The 19,379-nt window shown below is 45.8% G+C and overlaps 1 protein-coding gene across 3 annotated transcripts in view; it reads right to left on the minus strand.

Annotated features, from left to right (window-relative positions):
* The window catches only part of DOCK8 (dedicator of cytokinesis 8), a 205,506-nt gene that overhangs the window by 11,453 nt on the left and 174,674 nt on the right, over positions 1–19,379 (minus strand). For all 3 annotated transcript variants that reach the window (XM_047699090.1, XM_047699089.1, XM_047699091.1), the window contains 10 exons: positions 18,363–18,521; positions 17,559–17,659; positions 16,380–16,572; positions 11,415–11,558; positions 10,058–10,189; positions 9,457–9,591; positions 7,954–8,043; positions 4,482–4,718; positions 1,969–2,112; positions 154–260 (listed from right to left, as the gene is read on the minus strand). In XM_047699090.1, the coding sequence (XP_047555046.1) occupies positions 154–260; positions 1,969–2,112; positions 4,482–4,718; positions 7,954–8,043; positions 9,457–9,591; positions 10,058–10,189; positions 11,415–11,558; positions 16,380–16,572; positions 17,559–17,659; positions 18,363–18,521 (1,442 nt within the window). The remainder of the gene's footprint in view (positions 1–153; positions 261–1,968; positions 2,113–4,481; positions 4,719–7,953; positions 8,044–9,456; positions 9,592–10,057; positions 10,190–11,414; positions 11,559–16,379; positions 16,573–17,558; positions 17,660–18,362; positions 18,522–19,379) is intronic.

Below are 19,379 nucleotides of genomic sequence, written 5' to 3' on the forward strand. Positions count from 1 at the left end.
AGGGCTGGTTAAAACCCAAACCACTGGTCCACACTTCTGGAGGTTTTGATTCCATAGGTCTAGCAAGTTCTCAGGGATGCCCTAGCTGCTGCTCTGGGGACCCTACTCTGAGAACTGCTGCTCGGCTGCCTTCCCAGCCCTAGTCCATCTTACCGCATTATGAATTCCTTAAAGCATAATCTCAGCTTGTTGTGATGTCGATACAGTCTTGGGTCAGCTGGAATTTCGGCCAAGAACACTTGGGCTACTTCCAGTGGTCCCTGATGGAAAAAGGAACAGAACAATAGGACATTGGGGAAAAAATAAATTACTTGGGAGAAAATCTTGGATTGACTTCCTAGTTTGGACATTTAATTCTGTAAGTAGCATGACCACAATAAAAAATCAAGGAAGGAAAAAACTTTTTTTTTTTAATTTTAAAAAAATTTTTAAAAAATCAAAGGTAGGTACTGAACTTCTCAGGAAACTTTGATTTCTTAGGAGTCTAGAGATTTAGGAGAATACTCAGAAGTATAAATGTATTTCTTTTTTTTTTTTAAAGGATTTATTTGTTTATTTATTTGAGAGTGAGAGAGAGAGAGAGAGTAGGAGTGGGAGGAGGAGGGGCCGAAAGTGAGGGAGAGGGACAGACTCCCCTCTGAGCAGGGAGCCCGACTCAGGGCTTGATCCCAGGACCCGGAGATCATGACCTGAGATGAAGGCATATGCTTAACCGACTGAGCCATCCAGGTGTCCCCAGATGTATTTTCTTAATTAAATGCTCTACTAATAATAGGCTCTTCTTTGTAGGTAAAGGCAATACTACTACATCCTAGGATATGTGCTTTGAGTGGCTTTTCTAAAACTGAGGACTGTCTTGATTCATCCTTCACATTCACTTGTTAAGTGGCCCTACATTTTGTGTAATTGCTGGCTTCCATCAGAGATACACACAGTACATAGTTATGGGCTCATAAAGTCTTCCATTTTCATTAAAGGATTGGGACGTAAAGCAAAAACTTCCTAATATTTCCTGATCTGGGAAATTTAACAGTCATTTCCCCTCTGTGCTATTTCTGCTCCCTTGATATTATCTGGACCCAATTTCTGTAGGGAAGTCCAGCTGTGCTGAGTGAGGAAAAGGTCATGACACTCACTGGGTTTTGGAGTGAAGGTGTAGACAAGAGCAGATCTGGATCTGTAGTTAAGGAGGCCCACTGGAGAGAAACTGTGGGGCCAGCCCTCCCTGTATCTGAGACTGGTTTAGTTTGGGGGTAAGGATTCTAAGGGGTTTGAGAATGCCCAGCTGGGTCTGAAGCCTGATCTCTGGTCACTCCTGGTTGGCAAGGCTGGATTTGTCTGGTGACTGACCCAGGGGCTGCAAGTTCTAGACCCTTTCCCCTCTCCCTTACCAGATGATCTTAGACTGACCTCACACTCTGCAACAACTATGCCTACACTGGGCATGACCAAGCCTTCTGCAACAGGACCCCAGATCTGGAGCACGCTGCCAGGACTGGCCTCACAGTGAAGATCTCTCTGTGGAAATGGTACTCCTTACCCACTGTCCACTCATGTCTGGGATGGCTTTTCTTTCTTTCTTTTTTCCCTTAAGATTTTATATATTTATGTGAGAGAGAAAGCGAGTGAGAGAGAGTGCACAAGTGAAGTAAGGGCAGAAAGGAGAAGCAGACTCCCCGCTGAGCAAGGAGCCCAATGTGGGGCTCGATCCCAGCACCCTGAGATCAGGACCTGATCCCAAGGCAGACACTTAACTGACTGAGCCGCCCAAGTGTTCCTGCCTCATTGCTACCACGGCAAGAGGTGTCTCTTCTACACCTTACAGGTGTTGGGTCTAAGTGCAGGGATACTGTTTACGTGTGGATGGAGCCGTCTTCCACATCAACCTCAAGGAAGGAGGGTGTAGACAGATAATGAAAACCCAGGGAACAAGGCCCAGGGGCGGTGCCGGCAGCCGGTCCGGCTCACCTGATTGACGGTAGCTCCGACGGAACCCTGCAGCACCATCTGAAGCATCTTGGCATCGGGAGGCTCTTGGTTAACGGCCACCGCTAACTGCAGCGTCTTCTTCTTCATATCTTCAATGGCAACTTCGATGGGGGTCAAAACAAACTGAACACAAGACAGAAGCATGGGGAAGTCATTGCCCGGTTTTGAACGCCATGGACAAACCTGGGGCCATGACAGACGTGGATTTGAAGAAGTAGGTAAGGGGACTTCCAGAGTACTTAAAATACTCTGGATAGGTTAAGAGGAATGAAAGACCTAACATTTCATGAACACTTATGTGCTCGGGGAACGCTGCAGACATTTCTCTTGTATTCTCTCCATTTCTCTGTATTCTCCCCATCTTACAGCCCAAGAGGGATTTGTAAGGTTCAGAAAGTGCCACAAAATGACATAGGGAGCTTAGAATTTGATCATAATGATGTCTACATTCAAAATCTGAGTTCTTTCTACTCTGTTCAGTTTCCTCTCCAATTATTGAACAAGTTACTTGAACTTGACTTATAATTGGAAGGTATCAGGAGCACAGCACTCAAGGTTTTTGTCTCCGCCATAACACACGACTTCGGCATCACGTGTACCTTCTCTAACTCACCCTGAAGGTGAATTCCTGGCTAACAGAATTCTGTTAAGGGTCAATCTGCTGGTTGCCAAGTTCTGCGGGTTGGGGTAGGTCCTTCTTGAATGTTGTAGGTGGAGTTATGCCCCTCCCCCCCACTTCCTATGCTCAACTCCTAATTCCCAGTACCTCAGAATGTGACCTTACTTGAGATAGGGACTTTATAGAGGTAATCAAATCAAAGAGAAGTCCTTAGGATGGGCCCTATACAATAGGAGTCCCTATAAAAAGAGGAAATTTGGACACAGAGACACACGTGGAGGGAGTGAATGTGAAGACGCAGGGAGGGAGGCCCAGAACATACCCATCCCCCACAACCTTGCCAACATCTTTCTTTGGTCCCAGACCTTCAGAACTGGGAGACCATACATTTTTTGCCTTTCAGCCATGTGGCCCATGGTCTTTTGTCACAACAGTCCTAGTGACCTAACACACTGAGGTTCTCAGGGAAGGGCAACATGGCCAAGAAAAGCTGTGGGGCTTCTTGCTGGGACCACGAGCTTACTTCTGTGCTATGCCTACCTAGTGTTTAAAAGTCCAAAACAATAAGAAACGTAATAGATGCCTTCTACACCAACCTCCTCTTAACCGAGTCACTCGTTCAGTACTTCTCTCACCGCCGTGAGGCTCGCTCTCTGATGCGGTTGCAGAACACCCTCGCCGGCGGGCGGTGAGCTCAGTCACCTCGGCTCCCGCCCCACGAGGCCTCCGTTCACCACAGCCCAGCTCTGTGCGTTCACCAACCTGACGATGCCTGTTATGCTTGTTATTTTCATGACCTCATCTCGTTAAATAACGTACCAACAGATGAACCGTGGGTGTGGAACGAAACAGAACTGTTTCTATGGAACACCAAGCTGAATGCCGGGGCAGGACAGCATGAAAGTGAGTCGCTGTCAAGATTCCTGCCCTGTTAGGTGTGCGCGAGACAACCGTAAAAGGCTGGGGCAAGGAGTCATCAGCATCCAGAAGGACCTGCCCTCACATTATTCAACTCCTTGTCTGCTTTATAGAAACGAAAGCTGGAAACTATGGTCAGCGTGTTAAGGGTGGGGCTTATACGGGAAGACAAAGCCCAATTGTGATCCAGCAACGGCAGATCGCAGGGGAGGCGGAGGCCCTCTGTAAACTGAACGAAAAATAAAGTCCGCGGGTGTATTTTAAAGTAAAATGAAACGTTTGTGCTGTGTCTAGGTTTGAGACACTTTGTGGATCAGCCCTCTTCCAATGGACGCTTCCAATGAACCAGAGATGAGAAAGGGGTCCTTGCTGTCAGTGTGGCGGTGAGGAAGCTGGGTGAAGGTCAGTGTCTTGGGCAATGTCACAGGAAGAACCTGGGACTCGAAGTCCGTGGGTCTCCTTGCCCGTCTCGCACAGGGCCCTCCTTCCAGCTCATCACCCACTCCTGGGGATACCCGCGTGCTGTTCCTGGTCTCTAACCACTAGTAACACAACTCTGTCTGAACCACCTCTAAGCTTCCAAATATATAAAAATTCAATATAAACTACTTAAATGTTAAATGCCTATTTCATATACATGTATCATAAAAATATACACGTTAAATACTGTAATTTTGTCATTCTACTGAGGTTCAAGATAGAACCTCAAAGTATAAAATATTTAAATATTAAGTAATGCTATGAAATGCATAGCTGCCTAACTGGGATTTCCTGGTGCCATGACAGTCAGGGGATCACCACCACGAGGATATTTCCAGGGTGTCCCCTTCTTTGGTTTTCTCTCCAGTCTGCCGAGAGGGAGCATGGGGGGAGGGGTGCATGTTGTCCTGGGAGGGAGACCCAGGCATTCCGTGGTGACCTTGGTCCCAAGCCTGTTGGCTCCGGGGGCCATTACCTCTTCTTTCTGGATGACGCTGATCCTGGTCTTGACGTAGGGGAAGGCGTGCCCGGTGGTCAGCACGGTGTTCCGCCGGTACTGCTCGTGCAGCTCCCCCCGGGGCCGGCCCTCCAGGGTGAAGGGGGTGGTATACATGAACCTCCGCAGATTGAAATTCTTCTCGAAGTACGTTACCCTGTCTTTCATCTCGTACTCATCAAAGTAGGGCTCCACAAACGTGATCTGTATATAGGCCTGAGGGGAAGAGGTGGGGGAAGGAGGAGATGAGCTCGTCCGCAAGCCGCCCCCCCCCCGGGAAGCACTGGGGAGGCAGGCTGGGACACGGCGCCCCTGCTCCGCCCCTGTGCGCGCCCCAAAGCCACAGAAGCTGAGCACATGGGGCCAGACGTCAGCCCCTCCCTGCTCTGCACCCCCAAGGAGACCAAGGGCTGTGGGCGAGGAGGACAGGGCAGCGTGCCCGTAGGACATCAGGTCTCCAAGCTGACCTCATGGGTCCAACTGAAACTTGCTATGGAAGTTCTCCAACTGCTATTCAGAACGGATGAGCTTTCATGTTTTGGAGCCACCGTGACCACTACCCACTGAGGAGGATGGCCAGACTGAAAGTGAGTGACAATCCTGATCACGGCCAGGGACGGAGGGGCGCTGGACTTTCCGTACACCGATGATAGGAATGCAAAGCGGACAGCCCCTTCTAAAGTAGGCTAGCCATTTCTTACACAGGTAGGTGACACTGGCCATCTGATCCCCAAATCCGGCTCTGATGTATGCATCCAATAGAAATGAAAACGCACCTTCACACAAAAACCTGCACATGATGTCTACAGCTTTAGAATTCATAACAGACAAAAACTAGAATCAAGCCAAACATCCCTCCAGCGGGGAATGAGTAAACAGAGGGTGGTACAGCCACATGGCAGAAGACGACTCCGCAGGACAAAGGAACAGACGACTACCACAGGGAGAGATCTCAGACGCTTTCTGTGCAGTGACAGCAGCCAGATCAAAGGGCTGTGGGCTTGTGCCTATTGTTCTAGGGTTCCATTTATGTGACTTTCTGGAAAAGGCAAAACTACAGAAACAGGGGTGCCTGGGTGGCTCAGACATTGGGTGTCTCCCTTCAGCTCTGGTCATGATCCCAGGGTCCTGGGACTGGGCCCCGCGTCGGGCTCTCTGCTTGGCAGGAGGCCTGCTTCTCCCTCTCCCACTCCCCCTGCTTGTGTTCACTCTCTTGCTGTGTCTCTCTCTGTCAAATAATAAATAAAATCTTTTAAAAAAAAATCTACAGAAACAGATGACAGGTCAGTGACAGTCAGGGGCTCAGAGCAGAAGGAAGAGGCATAGGGACATATTTGGGGGTGATGAAACTCTTCCTGATGGCGGTGACATGTGTTTGTCCAAACTCATAGAACCCAACATCAGAAAGGTGATTTTCACTGCTTGTACCTCATTTAGAAATGTGCCCACATGCACACACACACACACACAAACACACACACACACATGCACTGACAAAGGGCCCTTATTAAGAAAGAAGGCCTCTAAAAAAAAACAAAAAACAAAAAACAATGACTATGACCACGTGACCACAGTCTCGGTAATACCCACCCAGTGGAAAGGGTGGGGGACGTCACTGACCTCAGCCCGTATATCACTATTTAGTGTGATGAAATCTGGCTGTCGTTCTGGGTTCAGCTTCTCATTTAAAACTCTCAGCACCTGCCCTGGACATTTTAGAAGAGGGGACAAGTGCACCGCGTGTCAGAGATGTCAGTGATGACACTGTCCGCTCTCTCCGTGGCGTGTGCTGTGCGTGCCTGTCTTCCCAGGACCTCCGACCCCTCTGTCGAAGCCTAGCTCAGCTCTTACCACACTTACCACCTCAGGCCTGGACTAGGAAAGGTGTCTGGAGTGGGCAAGTCTTCTGGAATCTGGAGAAAAACAAACTCCTGCCTTTGGTCCATTCCTCCCTACTTGCATCATCTCCTTAATATCCTGGAGGTCGGACCTGAGGGAACAGTCTGGACTCTTCACTGGCCAGGCCTGCCAGATGGCCAACGCTCCTCTGGCCCCCAACGTTCCAAAAAAACCTGGAACTCGCATTATTCCCAGCAGCTGAGATAGCCTCACACACACATCTGTCTATGAGGAGGGCTGAGCAGGGGGACAGTCCCCTGTGATATGCTAAGGAATATATCTAGTCTTTGCATTTGCTGGCTCAGCTACTTCCAAAACCCTTGGAATGTCCTAAGGGGATAGGAGTATCTCTGTTATTTTCCTGAGGTGACCCAAGCTTGGTGGATCCCAGGATGCGGGCTGGTCACCCAAAAGACCAATCATGTGATGAGAGGGTTGGGAGTCTGGGCTGACTTTGACCTCAATGGGTTGGGGGGGGCCTGGAGACTTGAGTTCAGTAATATGGCTCAGGAATTCATCAGTCATGCCTGGACATTAAAACTGGACACCAGGACTGGGTGGAACTTCCTGACAGGTGAATGTATAGGCCTGCCAGGCAAGGGGGGGTTTTGGGGGACATGCCCCAATTCCACAAGGAGGGGTCATGGAATTACCCGGGTCCTTCCCAGACCTTGCTTTCAGTGTACCCTCTATCATAAAACTGTCATTGTCATAAGGCACTTTCCTGAGGTATGTGAGTCACTCTAGTGAATTTCCTAACTTGAGGGCTGCTGCGGGAACTGCCAAATTAGTAACCATTTGGTCAGATGTGGGGATGGCCTGAGGCTGGTGTCAGAAGACAGGGCAGGGCTGCGAGGGTCTGAGCCCGTGCTGCAGGCTCAGGGTGGGGAGTGTCCAACGGGATGTGGCACACCCAGCTGGGGACAGGACCGAATACGCCCTCCTGTGACAAGGGAGGGTACTGAGGTCCAAGCCCTTCCATCATTCTCCCAACGTCACGGGGGCCCTGCACGTGGTTGTTAGAAATTCCTACAGCCTAAAGCAGGGTGTCTAAGGGCTGGCAGTGAGAAATTTGCATCTTTTCAATATGTGAAGTTGAGTGTAAACTTTGCGTAGAAAGGCAATAAAAAGTAGTGATCAAGAGTATGGGTTTGAGGAGGACAGACCCTGAGCTTGGGTCCTGGCTTTGACACTTGCACGGTCCCAGAAAGCTGCTTGACAATTTTGCACCTTAGTTTTCTCATCTGTGAAATAGGAATAACCACACCTACTTCAAAGCGCTCTTGGAGGATGAAATGAAATGATGTACACAAAGGGCCTGGGGCAGTGCCAAGGCATACAGTTGGTGTTTAATAAATGGTAGCTCTAATGGCTCTTGCCTCAGAATATTGTTTCTTTTAGATCTAACCATTTACTAGTTGAATCCTCGACAAAATTTTAGCTACATTTAAGTGACTTTGAGAGCCCAGACAGAGGAGGACATTTTATGTTTTCGGGGGTAGAACAAAGGGAATTGGAGCCAAAGGGTGACTTTTTGCAAATTTCCCAGTACCTTGTTAGGATCCAACTTGGTTTTGTCCACAGGAGCAGAGTCTTTAATCACTTCCACAAATTCCTCCCCGAAACACTGGCCATAAAATCCCTAGGCAAGGAGAATTGACGGATTACAAAGGTTATTTTATTAAAATGCAACTCTTTGGGTCTCAGAAGTGGTGTAAGTTTGGAACAAGCATAAGGAAGAATTTGCACATTGATTATTGGAAGTCTTTCTGAGCTAAGGAGGCAAGTTGGCATATCCGGAGACAAAAATAAAAATATAAGGAAGTGCAGAATTGCAGACTGATGGATGCTTCCCTAAAATAAGTGTTGCTTGACCTCTAATTCAACCAATGTCTTCATCTTTCTGGAAGCAGCTCCAGGGGAATGGCACTATTTACATCTTGCCTTTTGTACCCTAGGAACTTGGAGGTCACTAGGCTTCCCAGAATGTGATGAACCACACTTTACAAGAAGACAAAACATATGCTTCTAGTCCTGCGTTGGAGAAATATTTAGGGAACAAGTGGCCCAGGGTCAGTTGCTGGTTTTCCTTCTCATGAGCTGCATGACTTTGGACAAGTTACGCAACCACTCTGGGCCATGGCTTCTTTGAGTCCGGTAAGAATTAAAGTCTCTTATTTTCCAGGGATGAACAGCATAAGGAGCAATTTGGCAACTAAAGTGTTCTAAGTTTTACAGCTATGAAAAAGCATAAATTCGAAGCAACAGCAAGCAGGCATAAGGAGTGAATCTTGAGTTAAGTGTCAGCACTTTGGGGAAACCCAGATACTCAGCCCGAGGAGGTTTTGCTTGGAGGGCACCCCTTGACTTTCCTCCCGAGTTCTTAGGGCTTGGCCCTTTCCATGTCTGCTTTTCTCACTTTTTTCTAGGCTGTTTTCCTGTTTTTCCATCATTTGCTCTAGGAACATGCTGCCTTTTTCTGTGACAATATGGATCAAATGTAGACAGCAGTCTGGAGTTGGGGCTTCTAGCCTAGGAGAAGGGACACTGACTCTGATAATCCGCACAGAAGGGCTCCTTGGGCCAGCTCTTCCAGCAGGAAGAGCTCACCATGTTGCAGCTCATGGTGTGGCTACTGTGAGCATCTCTGTGTCAGAAGTGGGATGTGCTCTCCAATGAGACCAGAAGGATGGCCATAGCACTTTTTGGGATAACTCAGTAGATTGGCCAGATTCAAAGTCAAGGTAATACTACTCTTAAGGCTGAGAAACTATTACTAAAATTTCAAGAGTGATAGGAAAGCACCTGACATCGACTGACTTTTGGAAGTCTTGAAAATAAAGACCCACCCTATACATTTATAAACTTTGACAAGCATAAACAGAAAACTCTTGAAATCCTGCTTTACCTTGTGATCTCACCTAATACCTTCACATTATAAATGCAATGTGGACAAATTTTTATACAGATCAATGACAAATGCACAACTTCTTTTTGGCAACGACCCATTCTTACTTGCTTTTGTGAAGTATATGGTGTTGAGCACTTTCCTTACCTCTAGTCGGTGAGAGATCTCAGGAAGCTTGGTAATAGCAGGCTCTTTGTAAACAAATTCCTGTTCATCCAAATCCCCAAATTTGGATCCATAGAAACCAACTCGGAAGTAGGTCCCAAACATTCTCTTGTGACCCTAGTGAGGGAAATAAGAAAATCTCTCTTTAGTTAGGTCACTCATGAGGATCTACCAGCTTGCAAAGGGCAGGATTCTTTTAATATTGTGTTACAAAGCATTTATTCCCATGGCTAATATCAACCAAAATCAAGTCTTTAAAAAATGTAATGTTTATGGAAGAAACTTTGGAAATAATTTTAAAAAAAATACCATGAAAGATTTCTAGGACTTCTTTGAGATGAACTTTAAAAATTCTCACATTTCCTGGTTGTAGTCATTCAAGGTGCCTTCTTTCAGTCTGAAATGTCTGAACTCTTGTGCTCTGCCTATTCCCAGCCCCTGTCCATCGGGTAGGTGAGAACTACGGCAATGCTGTGCTCAAGGCAAATCTCTCGCTATAGAGAGGAAGCAGGGCTAAGGGTCTCTGGGACAGGGTCACTGCTGCCAGTTAGCAGGACCTGCTGGCAAGATGCCCCCCAGTTACCTTGCTAATGATGCAGTCAAAAGCCTTCTGTAGCTTGTCGTGGGTGGAGGTCAGCTTCCGGAAATCTCTGTGTGCTTCCAGGATGGGAATGACCAGCTTGTAGACCTCATTGACCGTCTCATACAAACCTCCCTTGGAGAGAGAAGAAAATCAACAAGGATTTAATGCAGTGGAAAGTTAAGAAGAGCATCCAGTGTTCGTTACGTGCTGGAGAATGGATTAGTCATGGGCACCACAATACTTTACAGAGCAGGAGTGATGTCTGGGCTTCTCTGGGATGGCTGGAGCATGCAAATGGAATTAGACACACACTAAATGGTCCTAAAAATGTGATGATGTTAAGTGGGCTAACGGGTTTCCAGGTAATAACAACAGATAGATTGGCAGCAGGGACTAGGAACTACTGAGGAAGACAGCCTCAGCCTCATTAAATGTCATCAGGGTCACCCTAAGCCAGATGTTCAATGCATGGCCCAAAAGGAGTTGGTCAGATTCTAACTAATTCAATTTCTTGAATTTTAGGAAAAATGGAAGTATGCTGCCCTTTCTCTGAATCCTGAAATGGAAAGCAGAAAAAAGAAAAGATAGTTAAAATGAAAAAAACACATAGAGATTGTAGGGTAGGGAACTTGGAAATGAAAGGTAGGAAAGAAAGAAAACCATAAGGATGAACATAAAATTGGATTAGCTAAATATAGCGAAGTACTTGATATTTACTTGACTTAAAACTGGGGGAAGGAGTGGGCTTATTAATATGAAAATGGGCAAGAGACTTTCTCCACTGCCCCGAATCTCCCTGACTTAATCTACCTATTTTTTTCTCTTACCAGGAGTGTGTAGACCCAGACTAGGCTAGTGAGGGGAGTCTCAGCGGTTGGCCCTCCCACCGTTCTCTGAGCTGTTGCTGGGTTGCACCAATCCTGATGGCCACCCAGTTGTCAGAAATGCAGATGGTCCATCGGTTCCCTCCCTCCCCTCCCAGTGGCTCCGCCCCAATATTTTTCTCCACCAGAGGGAAAATGAGGGAGTGAGAACATGTCTCTTCATATGTAGTATAACCCTGGGCAAGCCATTTCACCTCTCTGTGGCCTAATTTCCACCTTATTAAATGGGAATAATACAGTGTTTGCTGCTCTCCAGCCAAAGAGCCTGCCAGAAACCAGAATATTGCAGTGATGAAAGGCTTTCTCAGCTCCCTCCAGAACTGATGCAATTTGCATACATCAAAGTCATCTGGGGCCACCCCCTGCCCAGTACAGCCCAGCAGGAGCCGCTCCTGGCTCGGGGTGAAGACTGGCGTTCACAGTGCTAGGAGTTCAGCCCAAGTGGAGGCCCCGGGACCCTTGTGAACACTGACCGTGCTGAAGAGCTCAGCTGCGTGCTCCAGGAGGCCCACCAGGCCGCTCTCGGTGAAGTACCGGCCCGAGCACACGCCGTCTTCATCAGGTGACAAGGTGTCGTCAGAGACCGCGGACTCCTCCAGCACGTTGGAAGAAATGTTCTGAAAGAGATCCCAGTATAAGCCCAGGGAACAGGGGAACCGGACTAACAAAAGGTACCAGAGGAACCCAAGGTGGGGCACTGAGCCAGCCCACGTTCAAAGATCCTCATAGAGCCTGTGGTTATAGAATGTCTCTAGTTCCACCCACCAGACATCCTGGCTGCCATTTATTTTTGAACTGATACACTGAGCAACTGGTCTTCAAAACTTAGAATTTTCTTTTTGACCTTGAGGACATACATAAAGGACGAAGTAACAACAGTTGAGTTACAGTCATGAAACAACCCCAGCTGGAGTCCTGGTTTTTAAGAGGTGAAGACCAACTATCAGCTAACAAGACTCCTTGTTTCATAGCCCAGTGAACCCTGGAGGCGCGTTGCTCCTAACTTGACTTTCAGGTGAACAGCCATATTATATGATAATAGCCAGCGAGAATGTCCTCTTGGGGACCATGTTGATAGCAATATGGTAATTACTGTTGTTGTCTCTCATTTTGTTCTTTCTTTCAAGCCTTTCCTTTACACAAACCATAGAGTTTATAGTCTCTAGCAGAGAGTGAAGTAACCAGGGCCCGGACTAGGGTGAACCTAGTGAGAAACTGAGGGCACAATCTTTAGAGAGGCATTCAATCTCAGGGTCCATCCATCTCAGTAAGTGATGACTCTGAACTTGCCTGACCCTAGGAGTGAGCGCTTCCTTATATTCTGCCCCTTAGGCACCTCTTGCCTCACCCCAGCTCTGGCCCTTGCAGTGACTTTCATACTCTTGATATGTTAAGAGTCTGTTTTCTTCAACCCGTCTTACAGCTGTGGCAGAAATGCACAGAGAGCATAAAAGCAATGGCACATCTTCCCAGCTTAGAGATTGCAAACTGGTAGCACACAGGCCACTCCTTCCTATTCCTACACTCTTAACAGGCATAACTAATCAATTATAGCACCATTTCCCTTCAAGTTTGGATATACAGTAGATCCCTGAACAACACAGGTTTGAATCGCACAGGTCCAATTATACACATTTTCAAAAATATACTGGACTCTGAAACTAAGGATATACTATATGTTATTTAATTGAATTTAAATAAAATCAAATTTTAAAATATATTGGAAAGATTTTTTGAGATTTGCAATGATTTGAAAAAACTCATAAATCATGTATTTTAGAAATACTGAAGATATTAAGGAAAAGTTTTTTTCCTTACATAACTTAATTTTCCTTAAATAACTTAAAAGTTATTTTAAGAATATATTATACATTTAGAACACAAAATACAATAAAATCAACTGTTAACGTTACCTCTGTTCAACAGTAGGCTATTAGTAGTTAAGTTTCAGAAGAAATTAAAGTTATCTGTGGATTTTTGACTATGTAGGGAGGGTATGTCCCTGTTCAAAGGTTAATTGTGTTCTCAAAAGTCTTCTCAGCATAGCACTGCAGTCAGCCACTGTCAACTGACCACAGTTGGCTTGTGAAGTAAAATCACCTGCCCCCACGCCTGGCTAGCAAGATCCAGGGAATCAACCTTAGTAATCAAGTAAAAGCTATCACAGTCCTCTATCTTCACATCCAAGACTCTAACGTAGTTTTAGGACTACAGGAGGCTCTCAGAAGGTCTTGGGGCCAGTCTTTTTTCCAAACATGGCCTTTCTCTTATGATGTTTCCAAATTGAAAATAATAGAAAGTCCAAGGGATTCAGCTGAAAGAATCTAATAACTCAAGAAACGAGTACTAGGAGAACTGTATGCAGTTTTCTACCGGTAGAGGAACAGATCTGAAGCAATGTAGCTTTATTAGCTGTAACCAGAGGGAAAGGATTCCGGCAGACTTTCCTGGCCTCAGAATCAGGGAGGAAAATGTCAGCAGTACCTAAGAATGTATCGGTATCTACATTTGCGGGATAAACACTGCAGCCCAGGGCATCGAATTTCGACGATCTCACTGCCTTGGAATTCAGTGGCCTCGAAGTTATTTTCCTTGTACAGATTTATTTATCTCCAGTTTCTAATTCTTTTCCAAAAATTCAATTTTACTGGAGCAGAATGGGGTTGAAAACTGGAGCGCACGGACTTAAGAAATAAACTCTGGACATCTGCTGCTAACGCTGCCCCGAAGTCCGCCGTCCCCTTGCGGAATCCGGCCTCCAGGGGGCCCCTCGGCGAGCCCAGGTGCGGACCTGTCCCCAGCAACTGCCAGAAACGAGCCATCCCTCCATTCTCCTGGTCCCCAACCTGGGGAGGCATCCACCTACATACGTCTCAGGGAGCACGGGACGCCAGTGCAGGACAAGGTCGGCGTCAGGGAAAGCTGAGACAGGAAGTGGCGGTAACACAGATCTGAGGACGTGGTCTGGCCCCCCCTTCCAGTGTGGCAGGGGTGGCTCCAGGCTCGCCTCCCTCCTGCAAGCGGTTAATTCCGTTTCCCCGCTAAGGCAGTCGAGGTTTGGGATTCTGTCACCTGCGAGCCTCCATTTCCCAAAAGGTCTGGCATGTCTCATCTGAGAGAAATGGCTCACCTCAGGGGCAACAGCATAATTTGGCTTCTCTTAGGTAGCCGAGAACACCGACCTCACCATGTTCTGTGCATCACGGTGACCTCACACTTCTCAGCTCCTTCTGCCTCCCCCTTCACCTTCCTGGTCCTCCTGAGCTTCCCACGACCCCAGGTTAGGTCAGATTATAAACACTCGTACCTCTTTCTTAACAGCATTTATCATCATTGTAATCGAATAAGGAATAGAGTACTTAGAGGATGTCGCTCTCCGTGGCTAGAAGGTAAAGGTCACGAGGACACAATACGTGCTCAATAAATATAGTCCGGAAGAATAAATGAAGGAGACAGATATATGAAAAATAGAGCTAAAGGCTCTCCGTAGGGACAATGTAGAGTTTTTCTATTGGTTTTAGAATAACTATCCTAGGGGTGCCCAGGTGGCCAGTGGGCTAAAGCCTCTGCCTTTGGCTCAGGTCATGATCCCAGGGTCCTGGGATGAAGTCCTGCATCGGGCTTTCTGCTCAGCAGGGATCCTGCTTCCTCCTCTCTCTCTCTGCCTGCCTCTGCCTACTTGTGATCTGCCTGTCAAATAAATAAAATCTTAAAAAAAAAAAAAAAAGAAGAACTATCTTATCTCACCTTGGCATGGCTTATGAGCAAATCAAATGAATTCTACACAGAATGAGAATTCTCAAGCTTACAAACATGAGAGTCAACAAGGAAATGCCATTAATACTCAAATGATAAATATCAAATAGAATACAGTAACTGTGAAAAAGGCATAAAAGAGTGATAAGAAATAGTTCAGTTAATGAAGCATGGAAAGAGAAGGGTATGATTCAACATTAAGTAAAAAAAAAGATTTTTCTGGGAATTGAAGAGTAGCACTTAAAATATTAATCATTGGTAGTATCAAAGGGCCAAAATAAATGTGATAAAAGAAGCAGATACATCTAAAATAACTTTTGTAACTTTCTTCACTTTTACGCAAATGAAAATCAGATGTGATATTTTTATGCCTTTTGGATAAGAATTTCACTTTTAGCCTTTGAAACACATACTTTCGAATTGAGAAGAGAAGTGATTTGCTGAGGATGAAATGTTAGAATAAATATTATTGTTACTGAAAGCCGTAAGAAAGGGAGGATTAATAATAAGAAGCAAACAGGTGCACAGGTGAACAGAGTTCTATCCACCCGCCCCCGCCCAATCCCCGGGGCACCAGTTCCGGTAATTTCTTCCCAAAGCCTGGGGAAGCTGCTCTGAACTGTCTTCTCCCTCTGGTTCACATAGCCATCACAAAATTGTGTTGAAGAACAAGACTGAAAAAAAGCCTTTGATAAAATCAGTCATATAGATTCAAAGAAGGATAATACAAGCACTTACACGTGACTGGGAGTCTGGCTTGAAAAAGGCTCTATTTCTGGACTGGACTGTTCATGGTTTCAAGGAGAGTCATTGGTACAGATTCTGTCTCTCTCACAAAAGGACTCATAAAACTTTTATTTTCTCTAAAGACCATATTAAACTACTCAGCAAAAGCTGTCAAAGTGGTCACCAAGCATCCTGGCCAGAGTCCATTTTCAGACCTGGTAGACCACTTCCCTTTGCTAACTGTGGGCAATATTCAACTTATCCTAAGAAAGTGCTGGTTCAGATCCTTTTTGCCCTTCCCAGGTCATTGTGGTTCTTCCTTGCTTTGGGATGATGAAATGTGGGACGCTACAGAGTTGGGGTATATGATCAAAGGAATGGGTCATCCGGGAAATAATTTCTCTAGTGTCTGGAAAATACTTTCCCAGGTGTCAGTGTCCTGTGCCAACTCCAAGTCTTTGGGAAGGAGTTTAAGTGACCTTAGAAAAATTGCTCTCTCAGTTGTGTTATTCATAAAGTAGGAGTCATAGTACCTTGCCTATCTGCCTGAAGACAGAAAGTCAAATGAAATCATGGATCTGAGTGTTTGGGAATGCCTAGAGTGCCTATCAACTCTACATGTATTGTAAATAATTTTTTTAAAAAACCCAGGATAGTAAAGCAATTAGAAGAGGCAAATATAATACACTAAAGGAGATTTCTTTCAACCTTGGCAGTCCTGAAATTTGAGGCCAGATAATTCTTGGTGGTGGTTGCTGATACGCATTGCAGAATGTTCGGCGGGGTCTCGGGATTATATGTGTCAGGGGTCAGTGTCCCACTCCCCCACCCCACCCTGAGCTGTAACAACCCAGAAATGTCTCCGGAGATCATCTAATGCCTTCTGGGGTGGGACGCAAGCCTGCCCCTCTGTTGAGAGTCACCGCCCTCCAAGAAAAGCTGTGTCTGCCCCCCACCTGAAAGCTGACACTGCCCACGGGCAGGTAGCTGTGGTCCTCCAGCATGCTCAGGTACTCGGCCACCAAGGCAGCCGCGTGCACCAGGCACATGGCGGCCTCCGTGTAGCATTTCTTCTTGGTGTGTTTCTCTGCCATGTTCTGGAGCCAGGTCAGCCGCAGATCAGGAGATGTCTGGTAACTCTTGGCAATTCTGAGGAGAGATTGAGAACGTTTCAAGGACAGCTGGTTCATGACACTGTTTTTCTGCTGTGGATGGCCACTTTCCTCCCCGCCAAGAATCCCTCCCCACATCTGCCCTTTCCCCACCTGTTCAGAAAATGAGAGAAAAAGCAAACATTTGTCAGTCCAGTTGTTTTTCCGTCCACAGGTAGGATGTGCTGGACCTCGAGAAATAGCATTTACTTCAAGTTTCATGGGGAAGAAAAAGGCCCAATCAAATGAGGTCTGTCTTAATGGATCTCTACCAATTTTCTTCCTTTTCTTTCCTTTCTCTCAGAATAATAACAAAAGTACAACCCATCTATGACATCACATCAGAATCAATTTATTTCTCTAAGTAGTTTCTCCTGAACGCGGAGCATAAAGATAAAGTTTCAAACTATTAAGTAAAATATGAATTCTACTTAAATGGTACATGTATATTTGAATATAACTGGAAAAAATATAGGAAATAATTTACATAACAGATAGTTCTTTTCTCTCATTCTACGATAAGCAGAGGATAGTATTGTAAAAGATACCTCAGTTGACATTAGGGGGATATTTCTAAAATTATAATTTTTTAAGGTTTTATTTATTTATTTGAGAGAGAGAGAGAATGAGAGAGAGAGAGAGAGTGACCATGAGAAGGGGGAGGGTCAGAGGGAGAAGCAGACTCCCTGCCAAGCAGGGAGCCCAATGCAGGACTCGATCCTGGGACTCCAGGATCATGACCTGAGCCGAAGGCAGTCGCTTAACCAACTGAGCCACCCAGGCACCCCAGGGGGATATTTCTAAAAAGGTGTACATGAATCAACCCACCGTGAATGATTACTTTCTACTAATTTCTCTTTATGCTTTTGGATGTCATCCAAATCACTGTACCCACACAGCTTATAATAATCACACTAACAAGACCTCCAAGTGACAAACCCTAGGCCCTCAGCTGACGGCCTTGATTTGGTCAGAAAAGTGTACCTGTACATGAGATCCATCAGCATCTCGGGATCTTCCTGGAACTCCCTCATTTTCACCGTGTCGTATAAGATGCTGTTCAAATTGCACAGAAGTTCCTCCACCTGCAAAAAGAAGTGAACGGCTCTAAATAGTCCTGGCTTTGTCACCCATGGTGACAAGCTGGGGCTGCGTTGGAAGGGCACCGGCCAGCCATGGGCGGGCTTCTCAGTGGAAGCAGAACTCGCAGGTGGAGGGGAGCCGGGAGGGGTCGTCCGTGGCCTTCACTTTTGTAGGTCCCTGTGCTTCAGAGGCCCAGATGTGAGTTGGCCCTTGGATCCATGATTTAGCCCTGAATCCTTATACTATCTTCCCTCTTTTTGTTTAAAGTAACTTGAGCTAGTTTCGGTTATTTGCCACCTAAAAGAGCCTCCAGCTGTACTCTGGAACATCAGGGGTCTTTACACCAATAGGAGGCAGCTTAGGGCTTCTGCTTACACTATATGTGTGTGTGTGTGTGTGTGTGTGTGTGTGTGTGTATATGTAATATAATACAATAATATATGATAATATATGATACAGTAATATATATGATGTGATATACATGATATATAATATAGTGTGGTATATATTAAATACAAGAGAGTGTGCTATATATTAAATACATGTGTATACATAATAGTTGTATATTTTATGTATAACCTGTTACATAATTACATATTATATGTGTTACGTAAATTCACAGTATACACACACACACATATATACTCAAGTTTATATGGCTGATCCCAAACCTGTGTGTGAGATAAGGCGCGCTCTTCAGCTTACCTGGGTCGGGAAAGGAGTGGCCTGCATGGCCGTGTCCTCTTCTGCGTAGGCCAAGATCGTCCTCAAGGATCTTCTCAGGTACTCCTCATTAAAGTCTGGTGCTTTGCCCACCAAAGATGCCAGAGACATGGTTACCTGCATCTTTACTCTTGCAAAGTTCTGCATCAGGAAGAGGAGAAGAAGGAACCAATAAGAGGCACTTGGCCTGCAGATAAGGGAAGGCAGGTGCGCCAGACACCCGGGACTCCCCAACGTTTTTTTGCTCCGTCTCCACCGTTTCCTTTTCTCTCAATGAAATGTGAGCTCTGCTTTGCACGAGATTCATATCATTGTTTAAATGGTTTAAATGGATATTGCTCTGACATAAATCCGTCAGCAGCCTTTAAATTTTCATGGAGGACTGGATGGCCTCCATGCTGCAAGGCTGGGAGGTTGCTGCAAAGTTGGGTCTCAAAAATGGACCCTTTTGTACCAAGATTCCTCTTCTTGGGACATGACTTAAACCGGAAAAAGGAACAGTATCTCCATGGTCACATTTTCTGAGATTCTGGACCCTGGACAGGCAGTGAGTTTCTGTTTCTCCTTCCCTTCTAGCCCTATAGAAAAATATGGTTATCCTGCAGACCCCAAGAAAATGTCCTAAATATTTTCAATAATTATGTCTCACACATGATGAGGATCCTATCTTTTTCCCATGGGCCAATTTATCTTTTAAGATCTCTTGGGGATGCTCATTAACATGACCACAAATGTAAATAATCTAGATAAACTAAAATCTAGATAAATCTAAATAAACGAAGATCTAGAAAAACTAAAGCAAAGGTTAACACTTCTGCAATAAAGCATAAATCCAAAGGCTGCAAAGCTTCAGTTAAAACTCAGGGGGCAGATGACGCTGAACATTCAAATTCTCACCCACAGGTCACACTGGTCCCGTGCCATCCGATTTTGGAAATAAGAGAAATGCTGTGGAATTCTTAGCCTGCCTGGTGTATTTTTCCCCACAGAGGACAACTT

Source organism: Lutra lutra, chromosome 13, assembly GCF_902655055.1.
Source record: "Lutra lutra chromosome 13, mLutLut1.2, whole genome shotgun sequence".
In the NCBI taxonomy this organism is placed as follows: Eukaryota; Metazoa; Chordata; class Mammalia; order Carnivora; family Mustelidae; genus Lutra; species Lutra lutra.